Source organism: Agrilus planipennis, unplaced genomic scaffold, assembly GCF_000699045.2.
Source record: "Agrilus planipennis isolate EAB-ADULT unplaced genomic scaffold, Apla_2.0 scaffold90, whole genome shotgun sequence".
NCBI classification, from domain to species: domain Eukaryota; kingdom Metazoa; phylum Arthropoda; class Insecta; order Coleoptera; family Buprestidae; genus Agrilus; species Agrilus planipennis.
The window spans coordinates 721176-739341 of NW_020438865.1; the positions used below are offsets into that span (position 1 = coordinate 721176).

General features: G+C 33.1%; 1 protein-coding gene across 1 annotated transcript in view; it reads right to left on the bottom strand.

Annotated features, from left to right (window-relative positions):
- The window catches only part of LOC108737306 (plexin-A2), a 94988-nt gene that overhangs the window by 46162 nt on the left and 30660 nt on the right, over nucleotides 1-18166 (bottom strand). Inside the window, exon 2 of the mRNA XM_025975750.1 lies at nucleotides 16671-16853. Coding sequence (XP_025831535.1) covers nucleotides 16671-16853 — 183 coding nt within the window. The remainder of the gene's footprint in view (nucleotides 1-16670; nucleotides 16854-18166) is intronic.

An 18166-nucleotide genomic window follows, 5' to 3' on the forward strand; every position in this document is an offset into this window, starting at 1 on the left:
ATGACTTATATATTACTGACAATCAAACGTTATTATTATTAAATAAATACAAATAAATATATGAAATGAAGTATATGAATTTTATATTATTTATTGGAGTACCTATCGGTCCGATAATTTATTACCGGGGCTTTTGTTCAGTGATATTTAGTCTGGAGATATTTTGTCACGGGGATATTTTGTCTAGGGATATTTTGTCACGGGGATATTTTGTCCAGGGATATTTTGTCCGGGGACATTTTGTCGGGAGATCAAAACGCCTGATACGATCACAATGAACTGCAGTAAAGGCGTATCATCTCAGAAAAAAAATGAATGTAGAACTCAAGGTGTCTGAAGAGGCTTTTACAGAAAACGTGATGAGAAAACGGAAAATACAACTTGAGAAGGGTCCTTCGTTTGTCTTCCTACACCAGAAATATTCGAAGCTATACTGTCGTTAGAACATCCGCAAAATCTTTCTACCCACATCGGTAAACTGAAGAGAAAAAAGAAGAACAAAAAGACCAAACTTACAACATAAGGGTAGCAGCAAGTATATATAGTTGTAAAAATGAAACCATGAGATCTTCTTCATGATGCGGGCCCAAAAGGTCCTAATGCAATCGTTTCAATTTTTAGAGAAAACTGTATGAGTTATAAGACATAAGACTTCCTGATGTAAGGAATGAGAAGCCACACTCACACAAAGACAATCTCTTTTCTTAAAAAATTCAGTCGCTTGATCCGCTTTGTATCCTTTATAAACTAGTACTATTTCTTATTTATGTACAATAAATACTGAGTTCTTATTCTTGCACTGCAAATCCTTAGCACGTTTTACGTTTCCTGTGACAACCATTGAAAAAAGTCACTCCTTTTCTACTGATGCAAACAGGTAATTCAAAATTCTTTCAAGAAAGCTCTGAGCTGCTTTCCGAATATACACATATTCATACAATACCTTTAGAAATGCATTTTATTTATTTGTATTGTAAAATAGTTTAACACCAAGCAAATAACGCTCGTGAATATTGGATGAATTCAATTGTGGTTTCTATGCACGGTATAAAGTTTAAAGATTTCTTGAATTGAAAAACATATATTTAGTTTGTTTAAAAGCAAACATATGAAACAAATCAAGTGTTTTTAGATTATGTGTAGTTCATCAAGTGTTGAACCCAATCAGTTTTATTAATGGTCCACAACAAAATTTTAATCCTGAAAGTTCCGAATATTTTTTATAATGATTTTTGCTTTTTCGCGATACTAACTATCGGCGTAACTGTATAACTTGATTTAAGTGTTTGTATTTCTGTAGATCTGATATGTATTAGTAAATCCGGCTCGAAGGACCAAATGTTTGATGAAATATTTAAAGAAATGTTATAAAGCTGAATTTAACAAAGGAACAAAGAAATTTAAAATGTACTCAAAGCAAATAATAACACTAGATCTAACTAAACGGAAAAGTTCTTGAATAAAAATAATTGTAAAAATACAGACAATTATTAACACTAANTTTTCGTTATTTTTAACATTTAAGAAGTCTACCCATTTGACTTTATTTGACGACGGACTAAGCAACTTTAAATCGTTTAGATTTAAAGAATGGTTTTTATTTAAAGAATCATATGTACTATGTGCTATAAAAATAGAAACCCGCAGAGTTCATGACGTGAATTGAAATATCGATGTAATATTAATTCCCTTTAATCTTATAATCTTCTTTTCGTTTTCTGTATTGCCTACCGCCTGTCGGTTACCGCAAAGATCTACTTCAATCAATGGAGAAACGAAATGTGTTTTACTAATCGTAATTTCGGATGTTGTTTACATTTTGGACACAAATTCGTTTTTAATTCACTTCGAAATGACTATAAAAAACACTTATTTATTGATTCCAACGTGTTATAGTTAGGAAGACAACTTTTTCGAATCGAAAAATCTTTCGAATGATAATTTCAGGCTAAATAGTCGCTAACTAATTGTAATAGGAAAAACTTTGTCGTTCCTCATTTTTATGCTAACGTGATTTAAAATTAGCGAAACACCTAGGGCGATTATTAATAAGAAAGAAACAATTAGCTTGATATAACATGAAGTCATAGCCCTTTCGGGGGGTGTTTTGCTGCGATTCCTCAAAAAGTCACCTTTTTCGGGAATAGTTAGGAAAATCTCCCAAGTCTAGAACTACTTCGTGTTTTGATGTGAATCCCCAAAAAATGACTTCTTGTGCGAATAAGTCGGAAAATTCCATCTTCCGAGTCTCATTAGCATTACTCATGAGAATTTGCCGTTTACCTCGGGAATAAGGAATTTTCCGCGATAAAATTTCCCGACTTATTCGCAAAAAAATAATTTGCAGCAGAAAAACCCCCCGGAAAGGGACAAAATTTTGTTTATCTCACGCGAGTAACTTGTGGGAATTTGCCGTTCACCTCGGGCGAATTAGTCGTGTAGTGGAGTGATGTTTTGGGTATTCGCAGCAAAACATCCCATCAGAACGGCTAAGACTTCATTTGCTGCAATTTAACTCATTGCCCTTCCGTCACGACATATTAACGGCTAATTCCTATAATACCAATTGTTATCAAAAATAATTTTTTAATAACAATCGCCTTAGGTGTTTCGCAAACTTTATATCAAAGTAATAAAACATGCAATATTTTTTAAAAATAAGAAACGACAATTATTTTTCTTTTACAACTAATTAGCGCCAAGTTATCATTAGAAATATTTGTCGATTCTAATTCTAATTCTTGCTAATTTTATACACGTCTTTATTTCTCTTTTCTGAAGCCCGCTTTAGTTAGAACATACATAATTGTAAAATACTGAGCATAAAAGTAATAGCAACTTTCACAACAACAATAATAACAATTAATGTAGTACAAAAATATGGAATGGTTTTATACCTACGACCTGTACCATATTTTTAAATGATAACTTCAAGCCAGTGACAGTAATGATGCATGTATTTCATTTTCCTTAAATGCAAGAACAGATTTGCTGTGGACATGCATTTTTTTCTTTTTATGTCGCATGTGTGAAATATATATATTTTTTCAACTATCTGAAATGTCACCTGCTTCTTTGAAAGCTGTTTTAAACTAGCCGAACTTTTGAACAAAGCAAACAGCTTTCAAAAGCTTTAAATTGCATTTATTGGACTTATCTGACGGTATTTGTACGAATTTTCCTAGATCACGTCGTATTTCACAAAAGATGAGTTCGCTTTTTAATGATAGCATGTAATAGAAGATTCCTTTTGTTCGCTTCTCAACTACAACACCAAACAATTCCAACATTTTCTTTTCCACTCTGGTCACCGACTACATTTCCTTTATCTATAGTGACGATTAGTTAAATCAATGAGTAATAAAAAGAAAAGAGAAAATCTATCCATCTACATATAATATTGTAACAAAAACGTTATGTATAATTTAATTAATTATTATAGAAGGTAGCAAGTTTATGTCTTGAACCGTAAAACTTGAATGATATGTGGGTTAATTTGGGAGAGACACTTCATACACCCTTAATAAATGTTCCTTAATTTACGTAATTGGTTGTGTAAAATATCTACAGAAAAAGAAGAAGCCTGATTCGTAGTCAGTGTAATAAAATCAGTAATGCTAGTGCATTACATACATAAAGGGGCAACAAAGTAGCAACAGATTAACGTGTTTTACAGGGTCGTATTTATCGATCGAAAAGAAAAGCGCATACACATATATATATATATCCACACATACATACATATATATATATATATATATATATTGTTAAGCTTGGAGGTGCGGAACCACTTTCTACTACCTTATATGATTCACGAAACATATGTGTTACTACCACCGGAGAACTGCACTTCTGTTAAGGGGATTACAGCTTCTGTTCTAACAATCACTACCGTCAACCCCTCTATGGTTGACAAACGCGTGTATGTACGACATAAGGGATGAGAAGCCGCGTTGCATAGAGACCGTCTTTTTTCTTAAAAAATTCAATCGCATCACCTCCTTTCTGTGCTTTATAAACTACCACTATTTCTTATTTATGTACAACTGATTCTGAATTCTTATTCTTGAATTGAGATCTTTAGCCTCTTACGTTTCCTTTCGAAAAAGTCTTTCGTTTTCGACTGATTCAAACAGGTAATCCAAAATTCTTTCAAGAAAACTCTAAGCTGTTTTCCGTACATACAGACATTCATACAATACCTTTAGAATGTATTGTATTTATTTATTTGTATTGTAAAATAGTTTAACACCAAGCAAATAAAGCTCCTGAATATTGGATGAATTCAATTGTGGTTTCAATTCAATTGAAAAACATGTTCTTCTTGGTTTGTTTAACAACAAATCAAGCGTTTTTAGTTAATATTTCATCAATTTTTAGTAATTACAGAATTGAATTCAGAGCGTTTGTACAGAACCAATTCGGTTTTGACAAGTTTTATAATTTTCCAATCATATTGTGGATGTTGTTTAGGAAATAGGATCGATGAAAATTTTAGTGTGCAACATCGAAATGGAGAAACACTTTTAGTCCTAAATGCAGTGCTTTCGTTATAGAGAAAACAAATTCGCCCCTAAACACACAAAGGTTGCCTTTTCGGACAATAATTCAATTTAACAAAACATTTAGTAGCAGGAATTGAATTTCGGCCATTGTAATTAACCATCTTTAGATCATATTCAAATTTTAGAGAAAACTGTCAGTTTTAAAGCCAGAAAAGTGTTGTATTGTAATTGTATTAGGACTTACATGTTGAAAATTTAATGTAAGTAGGTCATTAAGGAAAAGACTTTTACGATGATGAAGTCAGGGTGTGGAAAGATGGTCGTAGTGGACAACGAAAATAATTTTGGAATTCATAAGTCATTTTTTTACATTAAACCAGTAGGTAGGTAGTTTAAATACGTGTCACGTGCCATCCGGCGTTTACTGTAATTGTTTGCAACAATTCAAAAGGAAAACACCGAGCTCTTCTTTGAGGTGTATACAATTGACAGCGAAGTAAACAAAAAAAATCCGCTTCAATCTTATCCTATCAGTCATCTCCGGAGCACATCTGAATTAGCCCGAAAAAAGGGAAAAACCTCGAAAGAAAGATTGCTATAATATTATTTTCTTTTGTGCTCTTGTTAAAATTGGATTTACAAAAACGCTTTCATGTGCCCACAGGGAAGTATAAAATAAAATTGCGACAGATTATGAATTACCCTAATATCGAAAAACGAATACGTAACGAATCATCTATATTTATTCGTATAAAAAACAAATGATTCACCCAAAACGCTTTGTCGCCTTTATGTGATATAAATTGATTAGATAACATCTACAACAGCAGGTAATGCATAAACAATTTATATCCGATATCTTTCAATAATTCAGTAGTAAAACTCGTCCAAATAATGATTCCTCCGGGCGATATTGAACTACAGAAATTAACAACATAACTCTATGCACGAATATTAACATTTAAAATTTTAAATTGGTGATTTCTAATTAAAAATTAGATTAAACAAAAACATTCTGGTTATCGAAGTTAAGTTTAAGGATTTAACAGCAAATATACCATAGAGTCATATTTACATAGAATATATATTTTTAATGTATGTAATCGAATAAAATAATTCGAAGCGGTCTGTATTCTATCGAAAATGCCAGACGCGGATCGCGATTTCGATCTTTTTGGATCTCATCAGCGCGTCGCAGACAGCTCCGACAGAACACAGACCAACTTTTACCTTCTGTTTTAACTACGCGTATTACAGATGGCGTTTACCGCGCCATTTGTGGTATTTTATAAATTGTATGTAATGATTATCAGGAGGTTGGTTGCAAGGAGAAAATTATTATTACGTACTTATCAGGGGGTTGCATCGGCTAAAAAACTATTTAACTAACGCGCAAGTGCACTCGTCATATTTTTTATTATAAGTACCTAGATACCAGAAAGTATCTAATTTTTTTTTTGGCGCAAAATGCAATTTCTTTGTCGGAAACTATTACCTACATTTCTATGGGGATGTTTGAGAAGCTTGTGTAATTTTTATTCTGGAAATGTTTGCAGGTGTTTCCAAGTTTATTACAGATAAAGCTTGGATGTTGTCGCCGTTTTTAAGCTTTAATATAACCGAGGAAAACGAAATGGTAAAAGAGGAATACGCAATACAAGGTCCTTATACGTTTTCATCTTGAAACTACTGAAAGACTCGACAAAGTTAAAAACGGAGCTAGTTGGAATTTTAATAAGCTACGTATGGCCTTTTTACATTGTAACATTTATATGTCGGCATTTTTAAAAGTACATATTACTTTTAACGAACGTTGACATAGTTTTTACAATTTAATCAGATAAGCAAATTATAATTATAGAAATACGAAGTTTTATTAACAATTTCCCTTAGCCAGGCTCACCTATCTTGTTGTAGTGTTTATACAATATATGTAGGGAAGCTCAAGTGTTCATATTCGAAACTAACGTAAGATTACGAGTACCTATCTAGAAACAACCGCCTGTCAAATTAATTAAATATCATTTCTAATTCAGTTTGCAGTTAGTATTTACTTGTTGTATAACGTAAATAAACGGTTGTGCATGTCAAAAACATTAATTAGTAAAAGTAATTACATTTCATACAACTTGACACCATCCTAATATTAGCGATGGGACTAATTGTAAAATAACTGAAAAGAGACAACGAAAAGTAAACACCGCATATACACTATTTAATAATTTCAATCGATATTAGGTATTGATTAAATCTGAAAAATAATTGTTTCTGTCAAAAATATAAAAAAAAATTTACAGAATTTTAGATGCGGTTACCAGAGTAATAAACCTTACTACAAATTAGTATTTTTGCATTAAGTTTAATGTACTGAAAGAAGTGACAGTCCTCTAGCTATTATGTTAATTAAAAACTATTATTGTTACATTAATTATAAAATTAACCGAACGTACGGTTAAAGCGCGTAAAGGTACTAACCGTGGTCTTGAAAGATGATGCTGCTACTTAATTCATTTTAATATATAATTACTGGTTAGACAAAAGTGAACTGTGTTTAATTAATAATTAATTATCTACTATCTGCGCCAGGCATATACTAAATGTACGGAATATTAACGGGACGAACTTCAAACGAACTCTGTTGTAATAATTAAAATACTGTTTTTAACTTCACAACATGCATGAGCTTTTGTACCACCAATGTATACAATTTAAACAAATACTGAAACTAATTAAGGCTGGATTTGTTAGTTTTCAAGCTCCAAGTTAGTCTAAATTAACCGACAAAACCAGCGATGCAAAATTTAATACCAGTATGAACTCTTTTGTGCACCAAACGTAATCAAACGATTGAAGTTGAAAATCTTCCTTTTTGCTACTCTGACTATGATATACGAGGGTGGATTGATAAGTTTCCGGCCTAACCAAGAGATGACGCCACTAGGCCTACCTTGAGGTGACATTCTATAGTACCATCCTTGGATAGCTTGTAGCTATAGTTTCAGCCCGATCTCCTTGCTAGTGTAGGTTTGACAGCACGCTGAACAAGACGCCTCTGTGGTTTTCGTAAAAATGGAAAAGCAGGAAAATCGTGCTGTCATCAAATACTTTTATTTGAAGGGGTTAACGCCGAAGGAAATTAAAAAAGAGATGGACTCAACACTGGGGACATCCTCCCCGTCATATTCAACCGTTAAGCAGTGGGTTTCCGAGTTTAAAAAGGGTCGTGTGAGCACCTCTGATGGGCCTCGCTCAGGACGCCCCGTTGAGGTCACAACTCCAGATATGATCGAAAAAATTCATCAAATAGTGCTGGGAGACCGCAGATTGAAAGTGCGTGAGATAGCTGAGACCTGTAAGATGTCATAGGAACGTGTGCAACATATTTTGCACCAACATTTGCATATGGAAAAGCTCTGTGCAAGATGGGTGCCGCGTTTGCTAACAGTCGACCAAAAATTGATTCGAAAAAACATTTCTACCGCAAATTTGTCATTGTATAAGCGTAATCCAAGCGAATTTTTGCGTCGATTCGTAACCGTTGACGAAACGTGGGTCCACCACTACACTCCTGAAACCAAAGAACAGTCTAAACAGTGGATTGGACCAGGGGAACCAACTCCAAAGAAGGCAAAAACAATTTTTTCGGCGAACAAGGTTATGGCTACTGTTTTTTGGGATGCAAGAGGTATTATATACATTGATTACCTTGCAAAGGGTAATACTATCACTGGTCAATACTACGCAGACTTATTGCAACGTTTGAGCCACGAGGTGAAAATTAAACGACCTCATCTGGCGAAGAAAAAAATCTTGTTTCATCACGATAACGCACCAGCGCACACGTCAATCGTTGCGACGGCTAAAATCAAACGATCTAAAGTTTGAATTGATGCCGCACCCTCCTTACTCTCCAGACCTAGCCCCGAGTGACTATTTTCTGTTCCCTAATCTCAAAAAATGGCTTGGCGGTAAGAGATTTGCGGACAATGAAGAAGTAATCGAAGCTGTAAATGGTTATTTTGAGGAGCTTGACGAATCAGTCTATAGAGATGGCATTAATAGACTGGAACACCGCTATGAGAAATGTATTAGCCTTGGAGATTATGTTGAGAAATAAAAAAAAAAAATTTTTAAAAACCTTGTTTTTCTTGGTCAGGCCGGAAACTTATCAATCCACCCTCGTATTTGTGTACAGGGTGTTGGGCTGGCGCTTTGTACGTATTTTCAAAGATGAAAAAGTATATTTTCGAGCATTTACTAAAGTTAATGTCCTAAAATACGTGTCAGTAACCATCGACGAACACATCAAACTAATTTTTCTATCTTTTTTTTCATAAATTGATAAAGGTTTCCTCGGCCAATTGGAAGACTAATGCTGACATAATTCGGCTTTAGAAGAGTAGATTACCGTTCGGTTGCTCTAGTCTTCGAACAGAAGACCTTTTCATATAAGGGATGAGAAGCCGCACTTGCACAGAGACAATCTCTTTTCTAAAAAAATTCAGTAGCTTCGCCCGCTTTGTGAGCTTTTTACTACCACTATTTCTCAAGTACAATAAATACTGAGTTCTTATTCTTGAACTGGAAATCTTTAGCCTCTTACGTTTCCTTTGACAAATATTGAAAAAAATCGTTCTTTTTCTACTGATACAAACAGATATTTCAAAATTCTTTCAAGAAAATTCTAAGCTGCTTTCCAAACATACAGATATTCATACAATACCTTTAGAAATGCATTTTATTTATTTGTATTGTAAAATAGTTTAACGCCAAGCAAATAAAGTTCCTGAATATTGGATGAATTCAGTTGCGATTTCTATGCACGGTATACAGTTTAAAGATTTCTTGAATTGAAAAACATATATTTGCTATTTAAAATGAAAAATATGAAACAAATCAAGTGCTTTTAGATTATATGCAGTTTAACTACTGTTAAGCGCGATCAGTTTTATTAATGTTCTACAATAAAATTTTAATGCCGAGGGCTCCAAATATTTTTAAAATCGTTTTTTTTTTTCTATAAACAATAAATTAATAAGAATTTCTATGCCCGATGAAGTTCTTAAAATAGAACGAAAACAATTAAATTAAAACCTGATTATAACAAAACCATTCTCTATTTTTTAGTAATTACAAATTTGGAGTTTTTGGAATTTGGAGCGTTTGTATACAGGGTGACTGGAAATTGGTCGTAGAAGAAACTATCACTAATTTGGAATGTTTTAACCTCTATCACTTTGACAAAATCTACCTCAGTTTTCTTGTTACAAAAATCGGAATTTTGGGAGTAAAAAATTAAAAAAAAAAAAAAATTGGCTTGAATATTCTATGATACGACTTACTAGTTGGTCAATCTTCCTATAGCTATAAAACCACGAAATCAGTTGTTAGATTTCATGTTCTGTGTTAAAACATGTTACATCCCTGTAGATGTTATAGGAGGATAGAATATCATATTTTATTTTTGATTTGAAATATACCACCACCATCAATTCGATTTAAAATATATTTTTAAATATTTGAAGAGAGAAAACGTTATATATTACATAGTTACATTTACTGTGAAGCAGGCAACACTTTCTGGAAGGGTGACTTTTTAAGTAGAGGGCTGGAAGGGGGCCGTGGAGCTTTGCTAAAGTTTGTAATTACCGGTAGGTGAGACGTTTGAAATATTTTAATTCCCGTTTCTATAGGGTTCTGGAGTTTGTTAGTTAGAGAGCTTTGGAAAACGTTCCTATCATTCTTTGTAGGCCCCTTTTATGTAGAAGAAAACTTATTAGGTAACGCAAGCCTGAACGTTCTCTCCCCTCTTATGACCTGTCACATTAATCGAAACAAAGTAATATCGATGGACGTAGAAACACCAACGATATGCGAGGGCTTCGAAGATCGCAGGAGAGGCTACGGCGGGCCAAGGTCTTCCTTTTTTTCAACCACCCTCTCCATACAGACCCTGCTCATGTCACTTATTTAATTTTACAATCTCTGAAGAATTGAAATGTTTCGTTTTATCAACTCTAGATAACACAAAAACTCCACTTTTAAATCGGATTTTTTAGATGTCCGGTGACTTAGTCCCGCTTTTTTGGAAATTCATATAAAATTTATTTCATAACACAACCTAACCTACCATAACCTAGTCACAACTAACCCAGAATGTAAATGTGTGTATACGAATATACGCCAATTGCCATTTTTTTAGCGGTAACAAATTTTGCGAACTTTTTTTTATATATACGTTATATTGGATATGCATATACGTATTTTTTTGCCTATAATATTTCGTAAACGTGTTAACAAATTATTAATTTGAGAAGAAATTCGTCGATATTTAAAACCCCTAAAGTCAACTACATGTTAAACCTTTAGCAATTTTTAAAGAATTCAAATGTTTATTTCTATAGTCTGAATAAGAAAATTTTTGACAGTATCAATTTTTTACCCCTGCACAGTTCGTAAATAATTACGACTTATAATTTCTATCTGAAAATAAATTCCTTATTAAAATCCATTTTTAATTGAAAAAAAAGTTATAAGTATTAATAAGTACCTCCTAATATTAAATCGGATTTGTTGTTATGAAAAAGTTTTGATACCGATACCTAATTAATTATTCAATTAATTTCACAACAAAAGTAATAAAAGATTAAAGACGTTCCAGAGTAAAATGAGAAAATATTTTCGATAATTAAAACCTTTCAAAAAGAAAAGACCTAATTTCCTTCCCAACGGGTAAGGAGGAAATACGATGGGTCAGATGGGGAAGACATTGTAGAATACTAAGCGAGTGCTTTTAGGTGGTGACGAAGAGACGAAGGCGCAGGGGGTGGGGGTGAAAATTGGAAATGGTAATTGTGTTGATGAGGAAAACCTTTACGTTTTGATCCATCTTTCTGGTTTCACTTAAATGTATTTTTTAACCTTCTACAAGGTTTCGACCGACGGTACCCTTACCTGCACAATGATATACCATTTCCAATTTTCACATTTACCCCTTGCGCATCTTCTACATCTCTTCTCTACTTAAAAACACTTGTTTGGTGTTCTACACAAACTTTACCATCTAACTTACCTTTTCCCTTTCCCTCACCCATACCTTTGACTTCTCGTTTGATGGTTGTTTTGGTGAATAATTGCTCTGTCAAACGAAAAGAATGATAGTGAAAAGTTGAGCTATAAACTTATCAAAGTTCCACCCGTACTTTTTATCTAATGGGCTTGAAATTACTGTCAATTTTAGTCCAAATGGCTTGCCTTGAACCACGTCAATATTGATTCTTTAAATAAATTCTTACGTTAGTAAAACCAATGCGAGTGTGTGTGTGTGCTTGAGTGCACCGCTATTTTAGTATGAGTTAAACAAATATTTGCATTTTTTAAAATTTACGTAAAAGGAAATTTGTAAATATTATTGCTGTGTTACATCTCAAGTTGAAATCCTCTTTATATTTTTTTAATCAACAACCAAAATATGTATGTAAATAGAATATCGATAAGTTAAACAATTAATCGTCAACTACAACAATTTATAGGTATGCTTCACAAAAACAGGAAAATGTTTCGGTATTTTTATGTTCGGTGTTAATTTATCTCCAAGAATAAGCTGTCGCAAAACCGTAACATTGATCTAAATTAAGGATCTAAAGTTAAGAGCATTGCCTTGTAAGTTCAATCACCAATGGATTGAGTTTTGATATAAAAATAACTCGAAACTTTTTTGTTGTTAAACTTGTTTTCGTTTATGATTAAATCAATACCTATACATATTCCAAGCCAAAAGTGCATTATAATTTAAAAAATACAGTGTAGTACCTACAGAGTGAATTCCCTATAACGAAAATCTCTTTGTGACATACTCGATCATTCTCTGGAATGAAACAATAATATCTCACATTTGAACTTTACGTGTGGAGAAAAAAATTTGTTTTAGAACACCGTATACGTACAAAGAGCATGTCAGGTGCAGTAGACTGGCCGACCCGTCGTGATCTCTTCCCTATTCATATTACAAGGGCTATTCACTGTCAGTGGTTGCCACTGTTTGTTAATTGGAACGAGATTGAACACCGATTGATAGGATGCAAGGCGATATTATTTAAATACGTAATCAGTAACAATGTTTAAATAAATATGTACTTCTTATGTATGTATATGTTCACCGGCTACATAAAGATGATGAAGGTATCGTACGGGAAATTCGCGGTAGTATCGCGTTGATCAGATTTTTTAAAGTTTAATGTTATTTTTGTATTTATTTTTGAATTGCGTTTTGAATTTTTCCAACATTATAAAATGAAAATAATTGCATTCCACTAAAGAATAACGCAATCAAGTTCTATAACACGTTTTTTTATATATATAGTGTTAAAATCTAGCAAAACAAACTGAAAATTTCAATATTCAAAGTCCGAATAAAAAAAAATGAAAACTGTTAATTTTTAATATTTGAAAGTGTGTTGTAACGTACAACGGCCCTCGGCATATATAGTAAAGTGATAGGGATGTGTCCGACTGTACCTATATATAGTATACGAAATTGAAAAATATCGTGATTTGATTGGAGTAGGCGCGGAAGTGTATAAAGGTGGATCATGAACTGTATCATTGCTGTGTTCACACATTACGCAAGTCAATTATTTTCAAACGAACGGCACGACTGAAAGATATTGTAGGTCAAAGTGTCGTGTATTTCGAATGAATAGCAAAGATGAGGTGAAGCGTAACTTTCCAATGGGAACTTTGCAAAACAGTCACGATTACAATCTAATGATGGGTGTATTCTCTTCTATAACTCAACTAAATGAAGGTGGTGCATATAAATTTCCCAACAAAAACTTCGTGTAGTCGCTCTTTACAACACCATATCCCGGATTTATTTTCCGAATGTAACATATTGTTTCGCGGCGTAGCTAGCTCTAAATGAACCTTGTATAAAAATTTGAGGCGAGGATTTTTTATTGCATTATGGCGAAGCCCAAACGAATGGTAATGTTTTTTTTTTTACTTTTAGAAAATAAACACAAGCACTCGCATCAACAAAATAGTAGACAGACATACAGATAAGGAAAAACGTTCAACTGAACACGGAAGTTATACACTTCACACCCTTATAGAGTCGTACTCCAAGCGCACACTTGATATTTTTCAAATTTCTAAACAAAAGTCATCTCTTTTCTAATTTTCCGTACTGCACTATTTTTTGTTTTATATTTCAACCTTATGTTATCGGCATCCTTAAATATAGAAACTCACAATCAGCGACAATAATATTGTTCAGATTTCCTAACAAAAATATTTAAAAACTATACGTAACTATTGGCTGGTCCTTTTTGAAAAATATACAGTTTAAAAGATTATACCTGGTAACTTTCTCTTTGGGATTTTATGGCGCTTGAAGAAGATTGAAACTTGAAAACAAGCAGTAATAAAAAAAGGTTCAAGGAGGAGACAGGAAGTTTTTCAGAGAGAATTTTAGAAACGTAGTACATTTTTTTCTTTCATGACGAATAAGCGCTCTCGTATCGTTTTCAATATTCAAATTAAATAATTTGGGAAATGTGCACATAAATGGGTTATATGTAGTTTACGGTTATATGTATTAAGTCTTGTATATAATATAGTATTTTGTAAATAATTTGACCATATACAAGTCCACTTTTATATCCTGAGCTTACGAGATGATATGTAGCGAATTACGCACAAATATCTTAACAACAATGTAACATTTTTTTATGCTCTTTTGTATATTTTGAGATATTTTTGCAAAGTAGAATTTTGCTTACATTTTATCAGGAATTTACCGAAATAATAATAAGACGTAAAGTTGTAAAGGATATACCTAAATGTTTATGTTTCAAGAATCAGCAGCGTGTGAAATTTATATTCACCACACAAAGGTATTTCCTTGCAACCCTATTTCATGTTTTATGTCCCTTGCAGTTCTATTTCTTTATGTAACCTAAAGCTAATCGTAAGGTTTAATTTAATACCATCACGGACGACGTTCGATACCCGATTCTAATTATTCCGCTGTAGTTAATAGAAACAACTTATCTTAGTATCTAACGCTAATCACTCTAGTATTTCACTGTGAAAAATAAAGTTCCCACAGTTGAATTTACACAATTAAATACTCTCACGTTAAGAAAAAAAATTATAGGACCAATAGTACTTTTTGAACGTTTTCAAACGTAATAGTAAAAAAAGACAACTCAACTAATAATTATCGTAATCAGAAAGGTCAAAGTTAAAATTGATTCAGCAGCGTTTCTTGAGGAGTTTTACCAATTACTTTGATATTGAAAGGAAAAACGTGATTTTAAAACGTTTTTCCTATACGATAAAGGTTAAGGTTAAAGTAAATTTAGAAAATTAACATTCCGCATCTCAAAATACACTTTCCAATTACTTTGATATTGAAGAAAAAGTTGCAAAAATAGATTTAACAAATTACCTATAAGTAGGTAGCACCCATGATCGAAATTTATTTTACTTAGGCTGGATCCACACTATCAGGGTTCGTTCGCGGCCCGATTTTGATCTGATAAAATCTAATCATGTTCACATTAGACAATCTGACTCAGTTTGCGATTCAGTCTTAAACCATCAATAATAATCGAAGTCGGATGTATTTAGCTCATAATTAATAATAAAATGAACCTTAAAGTATTTAATATCTTGTAATATTCGCGACCGAAAAATGTCACTGAACTTTTCGATTGAAGAATCAGCTGTTATATCTTTTATTCTTGATGAATACGATAATACTATCAATGCAAGAAGAAAACATGAAACAAGGAGAAGAATGTGGGTGCATCCAAGTTTACTGCAACGAAAAACGGAAGGAGAAACATTAATTGCTTGTCGCTTCGACTGAATGGGGAACAAAAGAGCAATCATACTACCGATACATGTCGTGACAAGTTCGATCTCGCTCAAACAAAATTTTTTCAAGACTGAAATTCACTGTTTCATCATCATCATCATAAGGTCATTAGTCTTAAGACTGGTTGGACACGTACCTCCACTCTTTCCTATCTTGAGCTAAACTTCGCATTTCCCTAAAACTAGAACAGCCCACATCCTTAACTATTTGCGAACAGTAATCTATTCTAGGTCTACCTCTATCCCTCCTAACTCCTGTTTCTGCCTCTAATATGTCTCTGACTAGACCTTCATGCCTGAGAAGGTGTCCTACCAACCTATCTCGCCTATTTTTTATTGTCTTCCATTGAGTCCTCTGTTCTCCTATTCTTTCCAATACCTCTTCATTTCTAACCTTTTCTACCCACGATATCCTCATCATCCGCCTATAACACCACATTTCGAACGCTTCTAACCTTAATTCACTGTTTATTTGATAATATTTACCAGGCTGAAATCTGACCGCGAACGAACGCTGATCGACCTTAATAGTGTAGATCCAACCTTAATCGAAGAAAAGCTACAGTATCGGAATTGAACCTCAACTGTCCGCGCAGTAGCCAAGCAATATTCTACTCAAAACATCCCTGTAGAAGAATACCACCATGTTTTTGATTTTTCCCATCGCAGACACGTGTGCAACGCCCATCATTTAATACCACTCACGATCATAAACACTCGCGGAATGCTCGTCTTCACGAACTAGGAGCTTTTTTAAGCAAAAATCTCACATGCATTCTTATGGTGCATATTCTTTAGTTACGCACAGCCGTGTGACCGATCGTTTCGCAGTCTTTTTTAACGAACCTAGATGGCCGAGTCCTTTAATTTGACATATGGTACATATACTTCTATGTACATATATATGTAGATATTTTGATAAAGTTCTATTTCTTGTACTCTGTCAGGTGACGAGTTCTTTTTACTCGAATACCCCTCGAGTTTAAATATCTATAGCTATAACAATTTAATGTGTAATTGATAACCCTAAGGTCCAAATTGAACTTAATTTTAAAAATGCAACGGTTGTAGCTGAAAGAATCATAAAAATGTTTAAAATATAGTAAATCAACAAAGTTTATAACAAGTTGATTTTGACGAGTTCTTACCCAAGTTTGTTTCAAGTTTGAAGTAAGGTAACGAGGGGTAAATGAATGATTGGTAACTTGAAAGGTCAGAGTTGAAATTAATTTAGAAGTTAGAAAACGAGTGAAACGAAGTATTATCTGGTTGTTTACTTGCCTTTTTAAGATGTCCCATGCGTGTTCCTATAAAGACAACTGTGAAATCGCCAGTAGAAGTAGCTGCAACAGCTGTTAATCGGGTAGTAAATAGAAGTACAGGTACGGCAGAGACGGGCTGCTCGCCTCCCAAAGGGGTGTTCACGTCCAGGCCACAGAAGTCTTCCCCGATGGTTTGCAGCTTCTGCAAATAAAAGAGAAGTTATAGACGGGAAAACTCTTGCGAATTACGACCATGCTACAAGAGTTCGTTAAAAATTAAACGACCACTGAAGTTCAAACTCAACGCAAAAAGGATCGGGACTTTTTCTAACGTAGAGTTGAAACCTCAAATGAAATTTTAACAGAAAACTACTACACGCTAACATTAGGACAGGAACACATAAAATCATAACTTTTTTAGACTTTAATACAAAAAAAAAAAGAAGAGAAATCTTCCGAGCGAGACGCTGAATTCAAAATTTAACAGAAAACGTTGGCAGGATGATAAACTTTTCAAGCAAAATAACTACGTCTATCCAATACTGAATTAATAACTAAACAGTTACAAAAACTGACAGGGTAACTTATTTTTATCGGCTCTATACTTTTCTATTTCCTTAAGTGCTTCCAACGAAATTGTATAAAAGCAAATTCGTGTATCAACCTATTTACGTTTCTATTTTTTTTAGTCTTTTAAAAACGCAACAAAGTATCATTCCGATACTTTTGTTTAAAGTCATTAAAAAGAGAACAACTGTTTCCACCCCTAAGATTGAAACCTGTATAATGTATTAATTTCGCGATCTACCCCATATTATTAAAGTTTTTCTCTGACAATTTCTAACTGATACAAACTATCAGAGTTGCTATATGAAAAGGAAGAATGTAACATTGAAAGATGGCGACAAAATTAATTAACTAATAAATAAAAAATACATTTCTCACGGAGAAATTTAATACCTTTTACTAACATTCCTTATGAAGACGCACACTGATAAAATTCTTATTCATACAAATTTTATATGTGCTCAATGAATGTCTAACGTAAGTTATACTAAGAATTTTGCATTCTGCATAAACAACAACTTAATTTGAAATGAGGATGTCGCTAATTTATTCAATTAGTTTAAGAATTTTAACCTCTTCTTTTTTTTTTTCGTAGAACACACATCACACTTCAAAAATGATTCTTTAAATACAAATGATACATTAAATTAAAATATAAAAAATTATTTTCCTCCTATTCAATGGATCATCGGGTAAATAAATGTACCCAACATCAAAAAATTAAAACGGGAAATATATTCTAAAATTCTAAAAGTAACCGAACGTAGTTTTCCCTCAATTTCTTTGCGACATTCTGTTCACGGAAATAAAAAATTTACTAGACGATAGTTCGTCTATTGGGCAGTTTTATTACTACGTAAACTTGTAACTATTTTATATTTAAACAGTACTCGGTTCTTGGTAATTTTATAATATAATAAAGTGTAACCAATGTTCCTTCTTTACATA